The sequence below is a fragment of the Salmo salar genome, chromosome ssa09, assembly GCF_905237065.1.
Source record: "Salmo salar chromosome ssa09, Ssal_v3.1, whole genome shotgun sequence".
NCBI lineage: Eukaryota > Metazoa > Chordata > Actinopteri > Salmoniformes > Salmonidae > Salmo > Salmo salar.
In genome coordinates, this window is record NC_059450.1 from 78,138,204 (window position 1) to 78,157,414 (window position 19,211).

At 51.4% G+C, this 19,211-nt stretch overlaps 1 protein-coding gene across 1 annotated transcript in view; it reads left to right on the plus strand.

Annotated features, from left to right (window-relative positions):
- LOC106611968 (protein FAM13B-like) overlaps window positions 1–19,211 on the plus strand; it is an 80,276-nt gene that overhangs the window by 47,491 nt on the left and 13,574 nt on the right. The window contains 13 exon segments of the mRNA XM_014212686.2: window positions 5,028–5,120; window positions 5,650–5,815; window positions 6,817–6,917; window positions 7,581–7,632; window positions 7,702–7,825; window positions 8,187–8,252; window positions 11,140–11,350; window positions 11,532–11,673; window positions 16,197–16,278; window positions 16,703–16,782; window positions 16,784–16,853; window positions 17,534–17,745; window positions 17,890–18,386. Of these exon segments, the coding sequence (XP_014068161.2) occupies window positions 5,028–5,120; window positions 5,650–5,815; window positions 6,817–6,917; window positions 7,581–7,632; window positions 7,702–7,825; window positions 8,187–8,252; window positions 11,140–11,350; window positions 11,532–11,673; window positions 16,197–16,278; window positions 16,703–16,782; window positions 16,784–16,853; window positions 17,534–17,745; window positions 17,890–18,386 (1,896 nt within the window).

The following is a 19,211-nucleotide window of genomic DNA, read 5'->3' on the forward strand; positions in this document are numbered from 1 at the left end:
GATGGTGAACCCCTCTAATATTCTGTGGTGGGTCGGAGTCTCCACAGTCAGTGGTTTCACAGATCTAGGGTGGGACAGTAACACCATTCTACTGTTAACGTTTGTGTCTGTATGGCATGCTTGAGGAGGTGACCCACCCTGTCAATATCAACCTTTAGAGCACCTGTCTTTTCCCCTGGGGTGCCCCTTTAGTTGCCCCCCCCCAAAAAAGGGAAACTCTGGCTCAACCCGACACTGGCGCTAACAGTGGTGGGATGTTATGTAAGCACAGAATCCTGGCATGCAACACTTTGTTTATGAGCCGGAGGGCGCATACTGCTGAATCAACCCGGCCCCTTCTTCCTGTCAGCTACCCCAGCACTGCCTGATGAGCAGAGAGGCAGGCGGTGTACTGTTTGATATTTACCCACATCATTGGAATGGACCCCGTATTTGTGTGGCATCAGGAAGGGGTTGCTATGCAAACTCGCATCACGCACACTCGCGCCACGCGCACCCACACTCGCGCACCCACACTCGCGCCACGCGCACCCACACTCGCGCCACGCGCACCCACACTCGCGCCACGCGCACCCACACTCGCGCCACGCGCACCCACACTCGCGCCACGCGCACCCGCGTCACGCACACTCGCGCCACGCGCACCCACACTCACGCACCCACACTCGCGCCACGCGCACCCACACGCGCGCCACACTCGCGCCACGCGCACTCGCGCCACGCGCACCCGCACTCGCGCCACACGCACCCACACTCGCGTCACGCACACCCACACTCGCGCCACGCGCACTCGCGTCACGCACACCCACACTCGCGCCACGCGCACTCGCGTCACGCACACCCACACTCGCGTCACGCACACTCGCGTCACGCACACGCACACTCGCGTCACGCACACGCACACTCGCGTCACGCACACCCACACTCGCGTCACGCACACCCACACTCGCGTCACGCACACTCGCGTCACGCACACGCACACTCGCGTCACGCACACCCACACTCGCGTCACGCACACTCGCGTCACGCACACGCACACTCGCGTCACGCACACCCACACTCGGCGTCACGCACACTCGCGTCACGCACACTGCGTCGCGCACACCCACACTCGGCGTCGCAAGACACCCACACTCGGCGTCGCGCACACCCACACTCGCGTCGCGCACACCCACACTCGCGTCACGCACACGCACACTCGCGTCACCCACACTCGCGTCACCCACACTCGCGTCATGCACACCCACGTCACTCACACCCATACTCGCGTCACGCACACCCACACTCGCGTCACGCACACTCGCGTCACGCACACCCACACTCGCGTCACCCACACTCGCGTCACGCACACTCGCGTCACGCACACCCACACTCGCGTCACGCACACGCGCGTCACGCACACCCACACTCGCGTCACCCACACTCGCGTCACGCACACGCACACTCGCGTCACGCACACCCACACTCGCGTCACGCACACTCGCGTCACGCACACTCGCGTCACGCACACCCACACTCGCGTCACGCACACCCACACTCGCGTCACGCACACCCACACTCGCGTCACGCACACCCACACTCGCGTCACGCACACGCACACTCGCGTCACGCACACTCGCGTCACGCACACCCACACTCGCGTCACCCACACCGCACACTCGCGTCACCCACACTCGCGTCACGCACACGCACACTCGCGTCACGCACACTCGCGTCACGCACACTCGCGTCACGCACACCCACACTCGCGTCACCCACACTCGCATCACGCACACGCACACTCGCGTCACGCACACGCACACTCGCGTCACGCACACCCACACTCGCGTCACGCACACTCGCGTCACGCACACTCGCGCACGCACACCCACACTCGCGTCACCCACACTCGCATCACGCACACGCACACTCGCGTCACGCACACGCACACTCGCGTCACGCACACCCACACTCGCGTCACGCACACTCGCGTCACGCACACTCGCGTCACGCGCACACGCACACTCGCGTCGCGCACACGCACACTCGCGTCGCGCACACTCGCGTCGCGCACACGCACACTCGCGTCGCGCACACGCACACTCGCGTCACCCACACTCGCGTCACCCACACTCGCGTCACCCACACCCACACCCGCGTCACTCACACTCACACCCGCGTCACTCACACTCACACCCGCGTCTCTCACACCCATACTCGCGTCACGCACACGCACACTCGCGTCGCGCACGTCATGCACACTCGGGCCACTCGCACCCACACTCGCGTCGCGCACCCACACTCACGCACGTCACGCACACCCACACTCACGTCACGCACACTCGGGTCACGCGCACTCCCACACTCGGGTCACGCGCACACCCACACTCGGGTCACGCGCACACCCACACTCGGGTCACGCGCACACCCACACTCGGGTCACGCGCACACCCACACTCGGGTCACGCGCACACCCACACTCGCGCCACGCGCACCCACACTCACGCACCCACACTCGCGCCACGCGCACCCACACGCGCGCCACACTCGCGCCACGCGCACTCGCGCCACGCGCACCCGCACTCGCGCCACACGCACCCACACTCGCGTCACGCACACCCACACTCGCGTCACGCGCACTCGCGTCACGCACACCCACACTCGCGCCACGCGCACTCGCGTCACGCACACCCACACTCGCGTCACGCACACTCGCGTCACGCACACCCACACTCGCGTCACGCACACTCGCGTCACGCACACGCACACTCGCGTCACGCACACGCACACTCGCGTCACGCACACCCACACTCGCGTCACGCACACCCACACTCGCGTCACGCACACCCACACTCGCGTCACGCACACTCGCGTCACGCACACGCACACTCGCGTCACGCACACCCACACTCGCGTCACGCACACTCGCGTCACGCACACGCACACTCGCGTCACGCACACTCGCGTCACGCACACGCACACTCGCGTCACGCACACGCACACTCGCGTCACGCACACGCACACTCGGCGTCACGCACACCCACACTCGCGTCGCGCACACCCACACTCGCGTCGCGCACACCCACACTCGCGTCGCGCACACCCACACTCGCGTCACGCACACGCACACTCGCGTCACCCACACTCGCGTCACCCACACCCACGTCACTCACACCCATACTCGCGTCACGCACACCCACACTCGCGTCACGCACACCCACACTCGCGTCACCCACACTCGCGGCACGCACACGCGCGTCACGCACACCCACACTCGCGTCACCCACACTCGCGTCACGCACACGCACACTCGCGTCACGCACACCCACACTCGCGTCACGCACACTCGCGTCACGCACACTCGCGTCACGCACACCCACACTCGGCGTCACGCACACCCACACTCGCGTCACGCACACGCACACTCGCGTCACGCACACCCACACTCGCGTCACGCACACGCACACTCGCGTCACGCACACTCGCGTCACGCACACCCACACTCGCGTCACCCACACCCACACTCGCGTCACCCACACTCGCGTCACGCACACGCACACTCGCGTCACGCACACCCACACTCGCGTCACGCACACTCGCGTCACGCACACCCACACTCGCGTCACCCACACTCGCGTCACGCACACGCACACTCGCGTCACGCACACGCACACTCGCGTCACGCACACCCACACTCGCGTCACGCACACCCACACTCGCGTCACGCATACTCGCGTCACGCACACTCGCGTCACGCGCACACGCACACTCGCGTCGCGCACACGCACACTCGCGTCGCGCACACGCACACTCGCGTCGCGCACACGCACACTCGCGTCACCCACACTCGCGTCACCCACACTCGCGTCACCCACACTCGCGTCACCCACACCCACACCCGCGTCACTCACACCCGCGTCACTCACACTCACACCCGCGTCTCTCACACCCATACTCGCGTCACGCACACTCGCGTCGCGCACGTCATGCACACTCGGGCCACTCGCACCCACACTCGCGTCGCGCACCCACACTCACGCACGTCACGCACACCCACACTCACGTCACGCACACTCGGGTCACGCGCACTCCCACACTCGGGTCACGCGCACACCCACACTCGGGTCACGCGCACACCCACACTCGGGTCACGCGCACACCCACACTCGGGTCACGCGCACACCCACACTCGGGTCACGCGCACACCCACACTCGGGTCACGCGCACGCCCACACTCACGTCTCGCACACCCACACTCACGTCTCGCACACCCACACTCACGTCTCGCACACCCACACTCACGTCACATCTCTGGAGAGACCTGAAAATTGCTGTGCAATGATGCTTCCCATCCAACCTGACAGAGCTTGAGAGGATCTGCAGAGAAGAATGGGAGAAACTCCCCAAATACAGGTGTGCCAAGCTTGTAGCGTCATACCCAAGAAGACTCAATGCTGTAATCGCTGCCAAAGGTGCTTCAACAAAGTACTGAGTAAAGGGTCTGAATACTTAGGCTGTAAGGTAGGCTGTAAGGTAACAAAATGTGGAAAAAGTCAAAGGGTCTGAATACTTTCCAAATGCACCGTACGTAAACAGAATGTCCTCTCTGAAAACGGATAAAGGTTTGTTGCAGAGCTGGGCACAGCCAATGATGTACATGCATATATATTGGGCTCAACTATACCACAAAATGGTGACCAGGACTCTATGCAGTCTTGTGATTGGGTTCTTGCCAGGGGCTGCTTGGCCCCTTCATAGATGGCTATGCTAAAGCTAACCCTTTATCCATCTATGCACACTTCTGAAGCCAGGAATACAGCAGAGTTCAGTACAGCTTAATGAGCAGGGAGTTTGGTACTTAGTTCAGATAGTGCTGTATTATATATCACAGGACTTTTCCCTGGTTGACTTTATTATACCTGCCAGAGATCAGGAAATGGGTTGCGGAGCGGTTCAACTCAGCTTCTCATGCTCCTAATTAGATGGATTCAGAGGGTTAGTACTGTGGCAACAGAAGTTAATACTTTTGGCTTGTGTTGTTTCTGCAGCATTATAAAGAGGACCATCCATGCTGCGGCGGGACAGCACTTCTTTTACCTCAAGAGCTCCATCGACAATGAGATCATCTATGAGAGGCAAGGGTGAGCAGTGAACACACACACTTACATGTACTCACAAGATATTGCACTTCACACACATACAAATGCACATTGGGCTCCCAAGTGGATCAGCGGTTTAAGGCACTGCATCTCAGTGCATGAGGCGTCACTACAGTCCCTGGTTCAAATCCAGGCTGTATCACATCCGGCCATGATTGGGAGTCCCATAGGGCGGTGCACAATTGGCTCATCCGGGTTTGGCCAGGGTAGGCAGTTAAGAACAAATTCTTATTTACAATAACTGACTTGCCTAGTTAAATAAATAAAAATTCGACATACATGATGCAACTATTTCGACACGTACAGAATGACATGTATCAAAGCATGCACACTTAGCCATTCACTCTAACATGCATTCCCCTGTCACCCTGTTCACCCATACTGTACATTCTGGACAGAACTGGGTGGTAGGCAGCTCCAGAAAGGTCGTGTTACCACAGCTGACAGCCAGCAATGCTGATTGTTGCTCCATGGGACTTATTATGGCTAATGACTTGGTTGGATCCCACAGGGCGGGCCCCAGTGAGAGGCCAGGGCCGGGGGGGCCATGCGAGGGCCATGGTGAAGAGGACCATGGTGAAGAGGGCCTGTGTGAGAGTGAGGAGGGCCCCACAAGCAGTCCCCTGTCAGTCACAGAGACGGAGCAGCACTCAGAGCACAGCCCTGAGGCCCAACAGGTCAGTCATTTTACATTTTAGTCATTTGTTTAGTCATACTGTAGAGTCAGTCACTCACAAACACACACACCGCAGACAAACAACTCCACATGCTCTGGCTGTCAGCAGAATATTTAATGTTTACCATACTGAGCCCGGACGTTATCAATTCATTACAAGGTTGATGCTTGTTGCTATCAGCATGGCCTTTTGTGTGGCCCATAACAAAAATGTAATTCTCCTGGGAGGGCTGGGGTGCTGGGAGACGAGAGGACCTCATACACTGTTCTGTTCTCGCCAAGCACAGCCAGTCCTGCCTGACAATCACCATCACACACACTAGATAACTGCCAATTTGATGCACTTTAGATATCCTACACAGAATCAGATTTAGCCTGTATAGCATAAGATGATGTCATGGATTTGGGGGGAGACATCTGAAGGTATCTTTGTAGATGACTAGTGTCTTCTGACATGGCAGTCATTGGTCCATCAGTGTTCCTGGGCACCATTTTAGCTCTCCTGGCTACTGGCTGTGGATAGAGGCTGGGTGAACCCTAAATAAAATGGCAGCTCGTTTACGCTGATGTCTACCCAACTTCTCCCTCTCTCCTCCACCACAACAGAGATGCCTGCTGGCTAGGCTCCACAGCCCCTCAGCCCAGAGGTGGGATTCTCTCCATGAATTGGGTCACCCTCTTTAAATAGTCTGCCTGCCCCCCAAAGAATAACCACAACACCTGTTCAGACCACAGACACTCCTCCCCTCTCCATACATGTATACATACAGGGCCATCTTCACCCACTTAATAGAAAGGAAAGGAGCCCACATTCCAGGAATTCAAGCTATAGCATCTCATCAAAATAACCTCACAGTTGGCTGTTATTGGTGCCTCCATTTGACAGAGAGCCTACATGTTGGGCTGTGCTTAAGGGTACTACTTGGCAAGTGGATACGTGTGTGTGTGCGTGTGTAAGAAATGAAGTCTAATTCTTGAGACATTGTTTCTGTTTTCTCCCAGGAGGTCCAGGATTGTGACTCCCATAACGCCGCAAGTTCTGGAATGGACCTGGACCACGCCGAGGCTCTCGTAGACGCAGAGAACAATATCAACACGGCCAGGTTGGCTTTGAAGCATTTAATTGTATTGCTAAAATACACAATTTCCTCAACGGATTAAAACACCAAGGCTTTGCTGTCTACTTTACTTCCTGCCTTCCCAGAGAAGGCTGATGGCTGGCATTCAATCAAACAAGTTGTACGTTAATCTGGACTTTGGGGCTTTGTATGAGTGTTTTGTTTAGTTATTATGTAGAACACAAACAGCCCTAACATGGTTTTGAAAAGACTGATGTGTGATGTGAGCCGTCCGCTGTGAATAGACTGGAGGGAGACGTTCTTCTGTAAATAGACCGAGACATGAGACTATCATGTTGTCTGTCTGGTGCTGCGGAGTGGAGGACACTTGACTCATCATGATGTCTATTCTAATCAGTTGGATACGGCGTCATCCTACCTCCGCTCATCATTGGGCTCAACATAAAGCAAGCGTACAGACACACACACACACGCCTGTCCATGACGGTAGTCCTCAGTTATTGTCAGCTGATCAACGGTCACTCTAATACATTGTGCATAAGGCATTGTGTTCAATAGTCAATGGTGAAAATAGCCACAGTAACAAATAAAAACATTAGCATCACCAATGAGGTCAACCATCATACGTGCCTCTCTGTAGTTCAAATGGACCATTATTCACATGTCTCTCTCTGTCTCTTGTTGCAGGCAAGAAAACCAAGCCTGTGAGAAGATGAACAAGGCTGATCTCATCGCCTGTGTAAGTGTCTATGCCAATGCCGCCTTTACGACTAGGTCGTACGCTGTTTAACCCTGTCTCTCCATCCAGGTCTCTGATGTGTGTGAGTGTGACCAGAATGCCAACACAGACGCCAGGGGGTACCCCTCTCACCCTGCCAGCTGCCCCAGCTCCCACCACCAACACCGCATCTTCCCCCACAGCCAGTGGGAAGGTAACTTTCTCACCATGGTTGTGTGTTTAATACACAATGTTCCCTAAGGGACAGTTAGGATAGTGATGGAGTGAAGTGGGGGCGGCAGGTAGCCTAGTGGTTAGAGCGTTGGGCCAGTAACCAAGAGGTTGCTAGATCGAATTCCCGAACTGACTTGCCTAGTTAAATAAAAATTATTTAAAAAATTAAAAAGTCAGTGGAGACTAACCAAAATGCATTTCCAAGTAAACATGGATGCAAATGATTGATTAATTATGGGTTGTGCTAGCTAGGTATGAAAGTGCCTTAGAATGCTTGCTGGTTGCCTGAAACGTCAGCTCACGCGGTGTTCTCTGCCATCTCTCTCTCCCTCCTCCCTTAGCACCATCCCCAAACCTTCTCCCCCTCATAGACTTCACATGTATGCACCTGCAGGGGAGAGGTCATGGTAAGTAGGAGCTCTCCATCCATCCATCCATCCATCCATCCATCCATCCATCCATCCATACTTCCTCCCTCATCATCCTTCTCTTTACTAATCCAGACCTTGTTGGACCCGGGTCCCTGTCAGTGAGACTAATCCAGAGTTCTTTGTCCTTCACCTCTCTCGCTCTCTCTCTTGTCTCTTCTGGGCGACCAGCTTAGGGCTCACTCAGCAAGGTCATTCTCACACCTCTCCTAATGGTTACCTCTCAGTATCTAAGAGTCATAGAGAAGAATCAACTGCAGACCCCTTTACTTTTTCCACATTTTGTTACGTTAGACTTATTCTAAGATGTATTAAATTCTTTTTTATACCTCAATCTACACACAATACCCCATAATGACAAAGCAAAAACAGGCTGTTTTTTTTTGTTGCTAAAAACTGAAATACCACAAGTATTCAGACCCTTTACTCAGTACTTTGTTGATGCACCTTTGGCAGTGATTACAGACTCGAGTCGTCTTGGGTATGAAGCTACAAGCTTGGCACACCTGTATTTCGGGAGTTTCTCCCATTCTTCTTTGCAGATCCTCTCAAGCTTGATCAGGTTGGATGAGGAGCGTTGCTACACAGCTATTTTCAGGTCTCCAGAGATGTTCGAACGGGTTCAAGTCCGGACTCTGGCTGGGCCACTCAAGGACATGCATAGACTTGTCCCAAAGCCAATCCTGCGTTGTCTTGGCTGTGTGCTTAGGGTTGTTGTCCTGTTGGAAGGTGAACCTTCGCCCCAGTCTGAGGTTCTGAGCGCTCTGGAGCAGGTTTTCATCAAGGATCTCTCTGTACTAGTCTCCCAGTCTCTGCCGCTGAAAATCATCCCCACAGCATGATGCTGCCACCATCATGCTTCACCATAGGGATGGTGCAAGGTTTCCTCCAGATGTGACACTTGGCATTTAGGCTAAAGAGTTCAATCTTGGTTTCATCAGACCAGAGAATCTTGTTTTTCATGGTCAGAGTCCTTTAGGTGCCTTTTGGCAAACTCAAAGCGGGCTGTCATGTGCCTTTAACTGAGGAGTGGCTTCCGTCTTGCCACTCTACCATAAATGCCTGATTTGGTGGAGTGCTGCAGAGTTGGTTGTCCTTCTAGAAGGTTCTCCCATCTCCACAGAGGAACTCTGGAGCTCTGTAGGGTTCTTGGTCACCTCCCTGACCAAGGCCCTTCTCCCCCGATTGCTCAGTTTGGCCAGGCGGCCAGTTCTAGGAAGAGTCTTGGTGATTCCAAGCTTCTGCCATTTAAGAATGATGGAGGCCACAGCATGATTGTTACACAGGTGCACCTTGTGCTGGGGACAATAAAAGGTCACTCTAAAATATGCAGTTTTGTCACACAACACAATGCCACAGATGTCAACATTTTTGAGGGAGCGTGCGATTGGCATGCTGATTGCAGGAATGTCCACCAGAGCTGTTGCCAGAGAATTGAATGTTAATTTCTCTACCATAAACTGCATCCAACATTGTTTTCGAGAATTTGGCAGGACGTCCAACCAGCCTCACGACTGCAGACCACGTGTATGGCGCTGTGTGGGCGAGCGGTTTGCTGTTGTGAACAGAGTGCCGCATGGTGGCAGTGGGGTTATGGTATGGGCAGACATAAGCTACGGACAATGGACACAATTGCATTTTATCAATGACAATTTGAATGCACGGAGATACGATGACGTGAACCTGAGGCCCATTGTCGTGCATTTCATTCACTGTCATCACCTTATGTTTTAGCATGATAATGCACAGCCCCATATCGCAAGGATCTGTACACAATTCCTGGAAGCTGAACATTTCCCAGTTCTTCCATGGCCTACATACTCACCAGACATGTCACCCATTGAGCAAGTTTGGGATGCTCCGGATCGCTGTATACAACAGCTTGTTCCAGTTCCCGCCAATATCCAGAAACTTCGCACAGCCATAGAAGAGAAGTGGGACAACATTTCACAGGCTACAATCAACAGCTTGATCAACTCTATGCGAAGGAGATGTGTCGCGCTGCATGAGGCAAATGGTGGTCAAACCAGATACTGACTGGTTTTCTGATCCACGCCCCTACCTTTTTTTAAGGTACCTGTGACCAACAGAGATCATATCTGTATTCTGATGTGAAATCCATAGATTAGGGCCTAATGAATTTATTTCAGTTGACTGATTTCCTCAGTAAAAGCTTAGAAATTGTTGCATGATGCGTTGATATTTTTGTTCAGTATTTATTTCAGGCCACAAAGTGTGAAATTGAGCAAACCATACCAAGATGGAAAAATCGAATCTAGGTCTAAAGAAAGCTGAGGAAAGAACCATGTATGGTGTAGTTGGCCTAGGCCTATTTTCAAATTATTCTAGCGTTGTGCAACCTAGCTTCAACACATAGTAGCCTCGGCTAATCATTTATAATGATCCAGTTCTGAGGACAGCAGAGTTACTCTGCAGCCCATGATGATTCTCGTTGACTGTCACTCGATTCATCTGCACGCTTCGGCACAGACATGCCCACACATCCTAGACAACTACACATGTCTTTAGTGCCACAGCTCCACCAGAGAGGAATAGGCTCCAAAATATACTTTGTCAATAGTTCAGGTGACTCTTAGCCCTTCAGCAACCAAAGGAAAGGAGGGGTGCTCAAAAACAATGACAAAACTTCCTAAAGGACAAATTAGAGGCAGAAAGGAGTTTGAGCACTCAACAAAAATGGCAGAATGATTTATTTTAGCTCACTTTAATCCATTGTACAGGAGGAGACTAGGAGACCAGTGTGTCTGTGTTGGTGTCCTGTCTCAGTAGGTCCTGGAACTGCAGTGCTGTAGATGACCCTTGTTACACACAGACTCATCTGTGCGTTTCTTTTTGTCCCACCCAGACCCCATGCCAGCCTTCAAGTCATGGCAGGATGAGAGTGACTCTGGTGAGGCCCAGCTGTCCCCCCTGGCCGGGCGCATGGTGCCCCTGCCCCACGAGGAGGACTCCCATCCCCTCATGGCCCGCCACTTCCTGGACTTTGGCCATAGCCAACGCTTCCTGCAGCACCCCGACGCAACCTCGCCCACTAAAGCCCACCAGTCCCAGGGGAGGTGAGAACACACTGACTCACTCATCAGGAATGGTTATTTCTATAGACATGATGGGCGACTTTGATGTTTTCCTGTTTAGTTATTCGATCTTATAAACCGTGTTTGTAAGCCAGGACTTTGCATTGAGACTTCAGGTGCATGGTCACCACCTCTCATACTCTCTCTCACTTGTCTCATCTAGGCCTCACCGTGCCTCCTTCACTTCCAAAGAGAGCGCTGTGAGGAACGACTCGGTCCCCCACCAGCTCACCAAAAAGCTGCAGAACCTCAAGAAGAAGATCAAACAATTTGAGGAACAGTTTGAGAAAGAGAGGAACTACAAGGTTAGATACAGTTAATTCGGAAAGTATTCAGACCCCTTGACTTTTTCCACATTTTGTTACGTTACAGCCTTATTATAAAATTGATTAAATTGTTTTTATCCCTCGTCAATTTACACATAATACTCCATAATGACAAAGCAAAAACATGTTTTTAGACATTTTTGCAAATGTATAAAAAAAAATTAAAAAAACGGAAATATCACATTTCCATAAGTATTCAGACCCTTTACTCAGTACTTTGTTGAAGCACCTTTGGCAGCGATTACAGCCTCAAGTCTTCTTGGGTATGACGCTACAAGCTTGGCACACCATAATTTGGGGAGTTTCTCCCATTCTCTTCTGCAAATCCTCTCAAGCTCTGTCAGGTTGGATGGGGAGTGTCACTGCACAGCTATTTTCAGGTCTCTCCAGAGATGTTCGATTGTGTTCAAGTCCGGACTCTGGCTGGGCCACTCAGACATGCATAGACTTGTCACGAAGCCACTCTTGCGTTGTCTTGGCTGTGTGCTTACAGTAGTTGTCCTTGTGGAAGGTGAACCTTCACCCCAGCCTGAGGTCCTGAGCACACTGAAGCAGGTTTTCATCAAGGATCTTTCTGTACTTTGCTCTGTTCATCTTTCCCTCAATCCTGACTAGTCGCCAGTACCTGCTGCTGAAAAGCATCCCCACAGCATGATGCTGCCACCACCATGCTTTACCGTAAGGAGGGTGCCAGGTTTAAGTGCCTTTTGGCAAACTCCAAGCGGGCTGTCATGTGCCTTTTTACTGAGTGGCTTCCGTCTGGCCGTCAGGCCTGCTTGGTGGAGTGCTGCAGAGATGGTTGTCCTTCTGGAAGGTTCTTCCATCTCCACAGATGAACTCTTGTGCCCTTTCAGAGTGACCATCAGGTTCTTGGTCACCTTCTCCCCAATTGCTCAGTTTGGCCGGGCAGCCACCTCTAGGAAGAGTCTTGGTGGATCCAAACGGCTTCCATTTAAGAATAATAGAGGCCACTGTGTTCTTGGGGACCTTCAATGCTGCAGAAATGTTTTGGTACCCTTCCCTAGATCTGAGTCTCGACACAATCCTGTCTCAGAGCTCTACGGACAGTTCCTTCGACCTCATGGCTTGGTGTTTGCTCTGACATGCACTGTCAACTGTGGGACCTTAAATAGACAGGTGTGCCTTTTCCACATAATAATAGTGAATACATCAAAACGATGAAATAACACATATGGAATCATGTAGTAACCAAAAAAGTGTTAAACAAATCCCAAAATGTTCTATATTTCAAATTCCTTAAAGTAGCCACCATTTGCCTTGATGACAACTTTGCACACTCTTGGCATTCTCTCAACCAGCTTCACGAGGTAGTCACCTTGAATGCATTTAAATTAATAGGTGTGCCTTGTTAAAAGTTAATTTGTGGACTTTCTTTCCTTCTTAATGCATTTGAGCCAATCAGTTGTGTTGTGACAAGGTAGGAGTGGTATACAGAAGATGGCCCTATTTGGTAAAAGAACAGCTCAAATAAACGAAGAGAAACGGCAGTCCATCATTACTTTAAGACATGAAGGTGTGTCTATCCGGAACATTTCAAGAACTTTGAAAGTTTCTTCAACTGCAGTCGCAAAAACCATCAAGCGCTATGATGAAACTGTCTCTCATGAGGACCGCCACAGGAAAGGAAGACCCAGAGTTACCTCTGCTGCAGAGGATAAGTTCATTAGTTACCAGCCCCAGAAATTGCAGCCCAAATAAATGCTTCACAGAGTTCAAGCAACAGACACATCTCAACATTAACTGTTCAGAGGAGACTATGTAAATCAGGCCTTCATGGTCGAATTGCTGAAAAGAAACCACTACTTTTATTTAAGTCAGTTAAGAACAAATTCTTATTTACAATGAAGGCCTACACAGATTTCCACGGTCTAGTACTAAAGGACACCAATAAGAAGAAGAGCCTTGCTTTGGCCAAGAAACACGAACAATAGACATTAGACCGGTGGATTTTTAGTTCCAACCGCCATGTCTTTTTGAGACGCGGAGTAGGTGAACAGATGATCTACACGTGTGGTGTTCCCACCGTGAAGCATGGAGGAGGTGTGGGGGTGCTTTGCTGGTGACACGGTCTGTGATTTATTTTGAATTCAAGGCACACTTAACAAGCGTGGCTACCACAGCATTCTGCAGCAATACACCATCCCATCTGGTTTGCCAACACACCTCCAGGCTGTGTAAGGGCTAGTTGACCAAAAAGGAGAGTGACGGCGTGCTGCATCAGATGACCTGGCCTACACAATGACCTGACCTCAACCCAATTTGAGATGGTTTTGGGATGAGTTGGACCGCAGAGTGAATGAAAAGCAGCCTATTGCTCAGCATATCTGGGAACTCATCAAGACTGTTGAAATAGCATTCCAGGTGAAGCTGGTTGAGAGAATGCCAAGAATGGGCAAAGGGTGGCTACTTTGAAGAATCACTTTTTTGGTTACTACCATATACGTTATTTCATAGTGTATATGTAAAAAATAAAGAAAAACCCTTGAATGAGTAGGTGTGTCCACATTTTTGACTGGTACTGTATGTAAATAGTGTTTATGTTTTAAATGTTTTATTTATGTGCAACAAATTATGAAAACCTGTTTTCTCTTTGTCATTATGGGGTATTGTGTGTAGATTGAGGGGAAACAATTTTGTCCATTTTAGAAAAAGGCTAACGTAACAAAATGTGGAAAAAGTCAAGGGGGCTGAATTCTATCCGAATGCACTGTAGATACTGCAACATGAGGAACAGTTTGAGAGAGCGGAAATACAAGGTTATATATATATATATATACTGCTCCAAAAAATAAAGGGAACACTTAAACAACACATCCTAGATCTGAATGAAAGAAATCATCTTATTAAATACTTTTTTCTTTACATAGTTGAATGTGCTGACAACAAAATCACACAAAAATAATCAATGGAAATCCAATTTATCAACCCATGGAGGTCTGGATTTGGAGTCACACTCAAAATTAAAGAGGAAAACCACACTACAGGCTGATCCAACTTTGATGTAATGTCCTTAAAACAAGTAAAAAAGAGGCTCAGTAGTGTGTGTGGCCTCCACGTGCCTGTATGACCTCCCTACAACGCCTGGGCATGCTCCTGATGAGGTGGCGGATGGTCTCCTGAGGGATCTCCTCCCAGACCTGGACTAAAGCATCCGCCAACTCCTGGACAGTCTGTGGTGCAACGTGGCATTGGTGGATGGAGCGAGACATGATGTCCCAGATGGTGCTCAATTGGATTCAGGTCTGGGGAACGGGCGGGCCAGTCCATAGCATCAATGCCTTCCTCTTGCAGGAACTGCTGACACACTCCAGCCACATGAGGTCTAGCATTGTCTTGCATTAGGAGGAACCCAGGGCCAACCGCACCAGCATATGGTCTCACAAGGAGTCTGAGGATCTCATCTCGGTACCTAATGGCAGTCAGGCTACCTCTGGCGAGCACATGGAGGGCTGTGCGGCCCCCCAAAGAAATGCCACCCCACACCATGACTGACCCACCGCCAAACCGGTCATGCTGGAGGATGTTGCAGGCAGCAGAACGTTCTCCATGGCGTCTCCAGACTCTGTCACGTCTGTCACGTGCTCAGTGTGAACCTGCTTTCATCTGTGAAGAGCACAGGGCGCCAGTGGCGAATTTGCCAATCTTGGTGTTCTCTGGCAAATGCCAAACGTCCTGCACAGTGTTGGGCTGTAAGCACAACCCCCACCTGTGGACGTCGGGCTCTCATACCACCCTCATGGAGTCTGTTTCTGACCGTTTGAGCAGACACATGCACATTTGTGGCCTGCTGGAGGTCATTTTGCAGGGCTCTGGCAGTGCTTCTCCTGCTCCTCCTTGCACAAAGGCGGAGGTAGCGGTCCTGCTGCTGGGTTGTTGCCCTCCTACGGCCTCCTCCACGTCTCCTGATGTACTGGCCTGTCTCCTGGTAGAGCCTCCATGCTCTGGACACTACGCTGACAGACACAGCAAACCTTCTTGCCACAGCTCGCATTGATGTTCCATCCTGGATGAGCTGCACTACCTGAGCCACTTGTGTGGGTTGTAGACTCTGTCTCATGCTACCACTAGAGTGGAAGCACTGCCAGCATTCAAAAGTGACCAAAACATCAGCCAGGAAGCATAGGAACTGAGAAGTGGTCTGTGGTCCCCACCTGCAGAACCACTCCTTTATTGGGGGTGTCTTGGTAATTGCCTATAATTTCCACCTGTTGTCTATTCCATTTGCACAACAGCATGTGAAATTTATTGTCTATCAGTGTTGCTTCCTAAGTGGACAGTTTGATTTCACAGAAGTGTGATTGACTTGGAGTTACATTGTGTTGTTTAAGTGTTCCCTTTATTTTTTTGAGCTGTGTTATATATATATATATATATATATATATATATACACACACACACACTGCAATATGAGGAACAAGTTCATGCTTAGAATAAATGCACAGTATGCCATTCATCATCAGTATTCACTGTCCTCCCCACAGCCGTCTCATGGTGACAGTGCAGCTAACCCAAAGGTCCTCAAGTGGATGACCGACCTCACCAAAATCCGCAAACAGTTAAAAGGTAAGAGCAGTGTCTCTGTCTGCATGGTTGTGTTGGGGGGAGTGGGAGGGTGCTTGGTTCCATGGCAGGGGTGGGGTTGGTTGGGTTGGGCTCAGCTTGGCGGGTAAACTTTTGTGTGCCATCCTGTTCCTCCCCTGGGCAACCTGGTCCTGCCCTGACCCGCCTGCCTGACTGCCCAGTCCAGTGGTGGCAGAGCTGGGTCAGTCTCATCAATGCATGGGTATTACAGTACACACCAACTGTGGCTCTAACATAATGGCCTTCCCTCACTGTGTTGGTCCATTGTGAAAGTCCCCCTCCCCCCCCCCATCCATCTATATCAATTCCATTTGAACACCCCCCCCCCCCCAATCGGGAGATGCAAAGCCGAATAAGTTTCTCTCTCTTCTTTAAAATTCTAAAACCGGACGTCCCCCATCTGCAGGAAGACATCTCTTTCTCAAAGGGTCCCTGAGGCACCAGGCGGTGCTTCAGTCATACAGACGCCACCACACCTCCTCCACCTCCGCCCCCGAACACACCCCATTTTACACTTGCACGCCCCCTCACTGCCTCTAAACAGACACCCTACCTATGTAAGTACACTAACAGCAGTAAGTAGAAACCAAAAATACTTCCAACTGAAGGTAGACTCTGTTCTTTCTCTCTTCTCATAGCTCTCTCTCTCTCTCTCTCCCTTTCTCTCCCTCTCAATTAAATTCAAAGGCCTTTATTGGCATGGGAAACATATGTTTAAATTGCAAAGCAAGTGAAATAAACAAAAGTGACAATCTACTTGTAACACAGAAGCACATCCCGCAGTCTGGGCTTTGGCAGTATGTCATGTAATGGGGTAATTTGGGTGTAAATTCTGCGGCGAACAGGGTGGGAGTCTCTAGCCAGAGTGTGGAAGCTGGATTCCAACAGTTATTATTTTGAATGGATATGGTCCTTGAGAACATGCCTTTTGGAACATTGTAAAATGAATTTAGTGCCGACTGACTGGTTTATTTGATTTGCTGCTCATCCATCCGTAGGCTCCTGTGGCTTTAGACAGACCTTTAGCAGTGGCTAGTCTGGTGTGTTTGTGTCTGTGGACATATGGTTGATTGTCAGGGCTATCCCCTTTCTCTGGTTGACAGACAGGAGGACTCATGGTAGCTGCAATAACAGCCCATCAAGCTCCTGCATGTCCACTGTTACTAATGTTAATTAACCCCTCTGTTCCTCAGTCACCCTCACATCTCTTCTCTTTACCTCTTTCTCTCCCACTCAGATGCCAAGCACAAGGAGGCTGAGCTGACCCCTCAGACACGGCCACGCAGCAACACCTTGCCCAAGAGCTTTGGTTCCACCCTGGACCAGACAGGCCACGATGTTGGTGGAGAGGCCAAGGGCCACCGACCCACCAGAGAGGAGACCCTGAATCTCATCCAGTGCCGCGTCAAAGGCAAGAGAGAGGAGGACGGCTGGCCAGAGGACACCAAGGTGAGACGGGGACAAAATACACTGTCTAGCTACAACCAGATGGTGAACTCAGTTCTGTCCTAAAACGTAATGGTCCCTGTGATAGCTGGAAAGCCATAACAGACAATTTATGGAATTAATGTAAAAATGGTTATTTCCCTGTAGAAAATGACCAAGGAGCAGCTGTCGTGTGAGAAGACGGTCCTACAGAAGAACCTCCTGCACTACGAGGGACTGCATGGTCGACCTGTGACCAGAGAGGAGAGGCTGGTGGTCAAACCGCTGTACGACCGCTACCGTCTGGTCAAGCAGATGCTCACCCGCGCCAGCATCACCCCCATCATCGCTTCCCCCTCCAGCAAGCGACGCAACCAAACCCTGCAGCCCATCATCGAGGGAGAGACGGCCCACTTCTGTGATGAGATCAAGGAGGAGGAGGAGGGTGAGGTGGAGGAAGAGGAGGCCACCGCCAAGGAGGAGGAGGAGAGCAGTGTGGAGCTCCAGAGCTCAGGGTCGGAGGTGATCATGGCTCTAGACCCAGTGTTCCAGCCCCAGACCAGCTCCCAGAGACACAGAGACATTCTGCTCAGGCCCAAGATGGAGGAAACCTCTGGGAAACTGGCGCTGGACCTGCGCCTGTCCAGCGCCAACGCCTCGTCAATGTGAGCATACACACACACACACACCTACACACACACACCTACACACACACACCTACACACACACACCTACACACACACACCTACACACACACACCTACACACACACACACACACACACACACACACACACACACACACACACACACACACACACACACACACACACACACAACCATCACATCTGCATGCCACTACACTCCATTCACAACAGCCTCCTCATTCCTCAATAATCTGACAGTCACCAGTGTAAATCTGCCATGTAGTTTACTACATGGAAAACTGCACATCCAAACCCGAAAATGTCGGCCGTGGAGGTTAAATGGGCTCTAGCTCTGGCTGTCATATGACGTGTATTTAAAGCACCTGGAACAGGGTTGATGGCAATTAGAGGAGCTGGTCTGTGGAGTGTAAACTGGATAAGGCAGTAATCTGGCTAGGGGCGTGAGGGAGCACATAGCCCCAGGTGGCAGGTAGCCTAGTGGTTAGGGTGTTGGGCCAGTAACCGAAAGGTTGCTGGATCGAATCCCCGAGCTGACAAGGTAAAAATCTGTCGTTCTGCCCCTGAACAAGGCAGTTAACCCACTGTTCCCCGGTAGGCCGTCATTGTAAATAAGAATTTTTTCTTAACTGACTTGCCTAGTTAAAAAAGCAGAGGGCTGCCAGGCCAGATTTAAGACCAGGCAGCAGAGGGCTACCAGGCCAGCTTTAAACCCAGGCAGCAGAGAGGACTGCCAGGCAAGCTTTAAGCCCAAGCAGCAGGACTGATTCAGGTGCAGTGATCGAAGGCAAAGATTATCTATTATATTGACAAGATAGCAGAGTGAC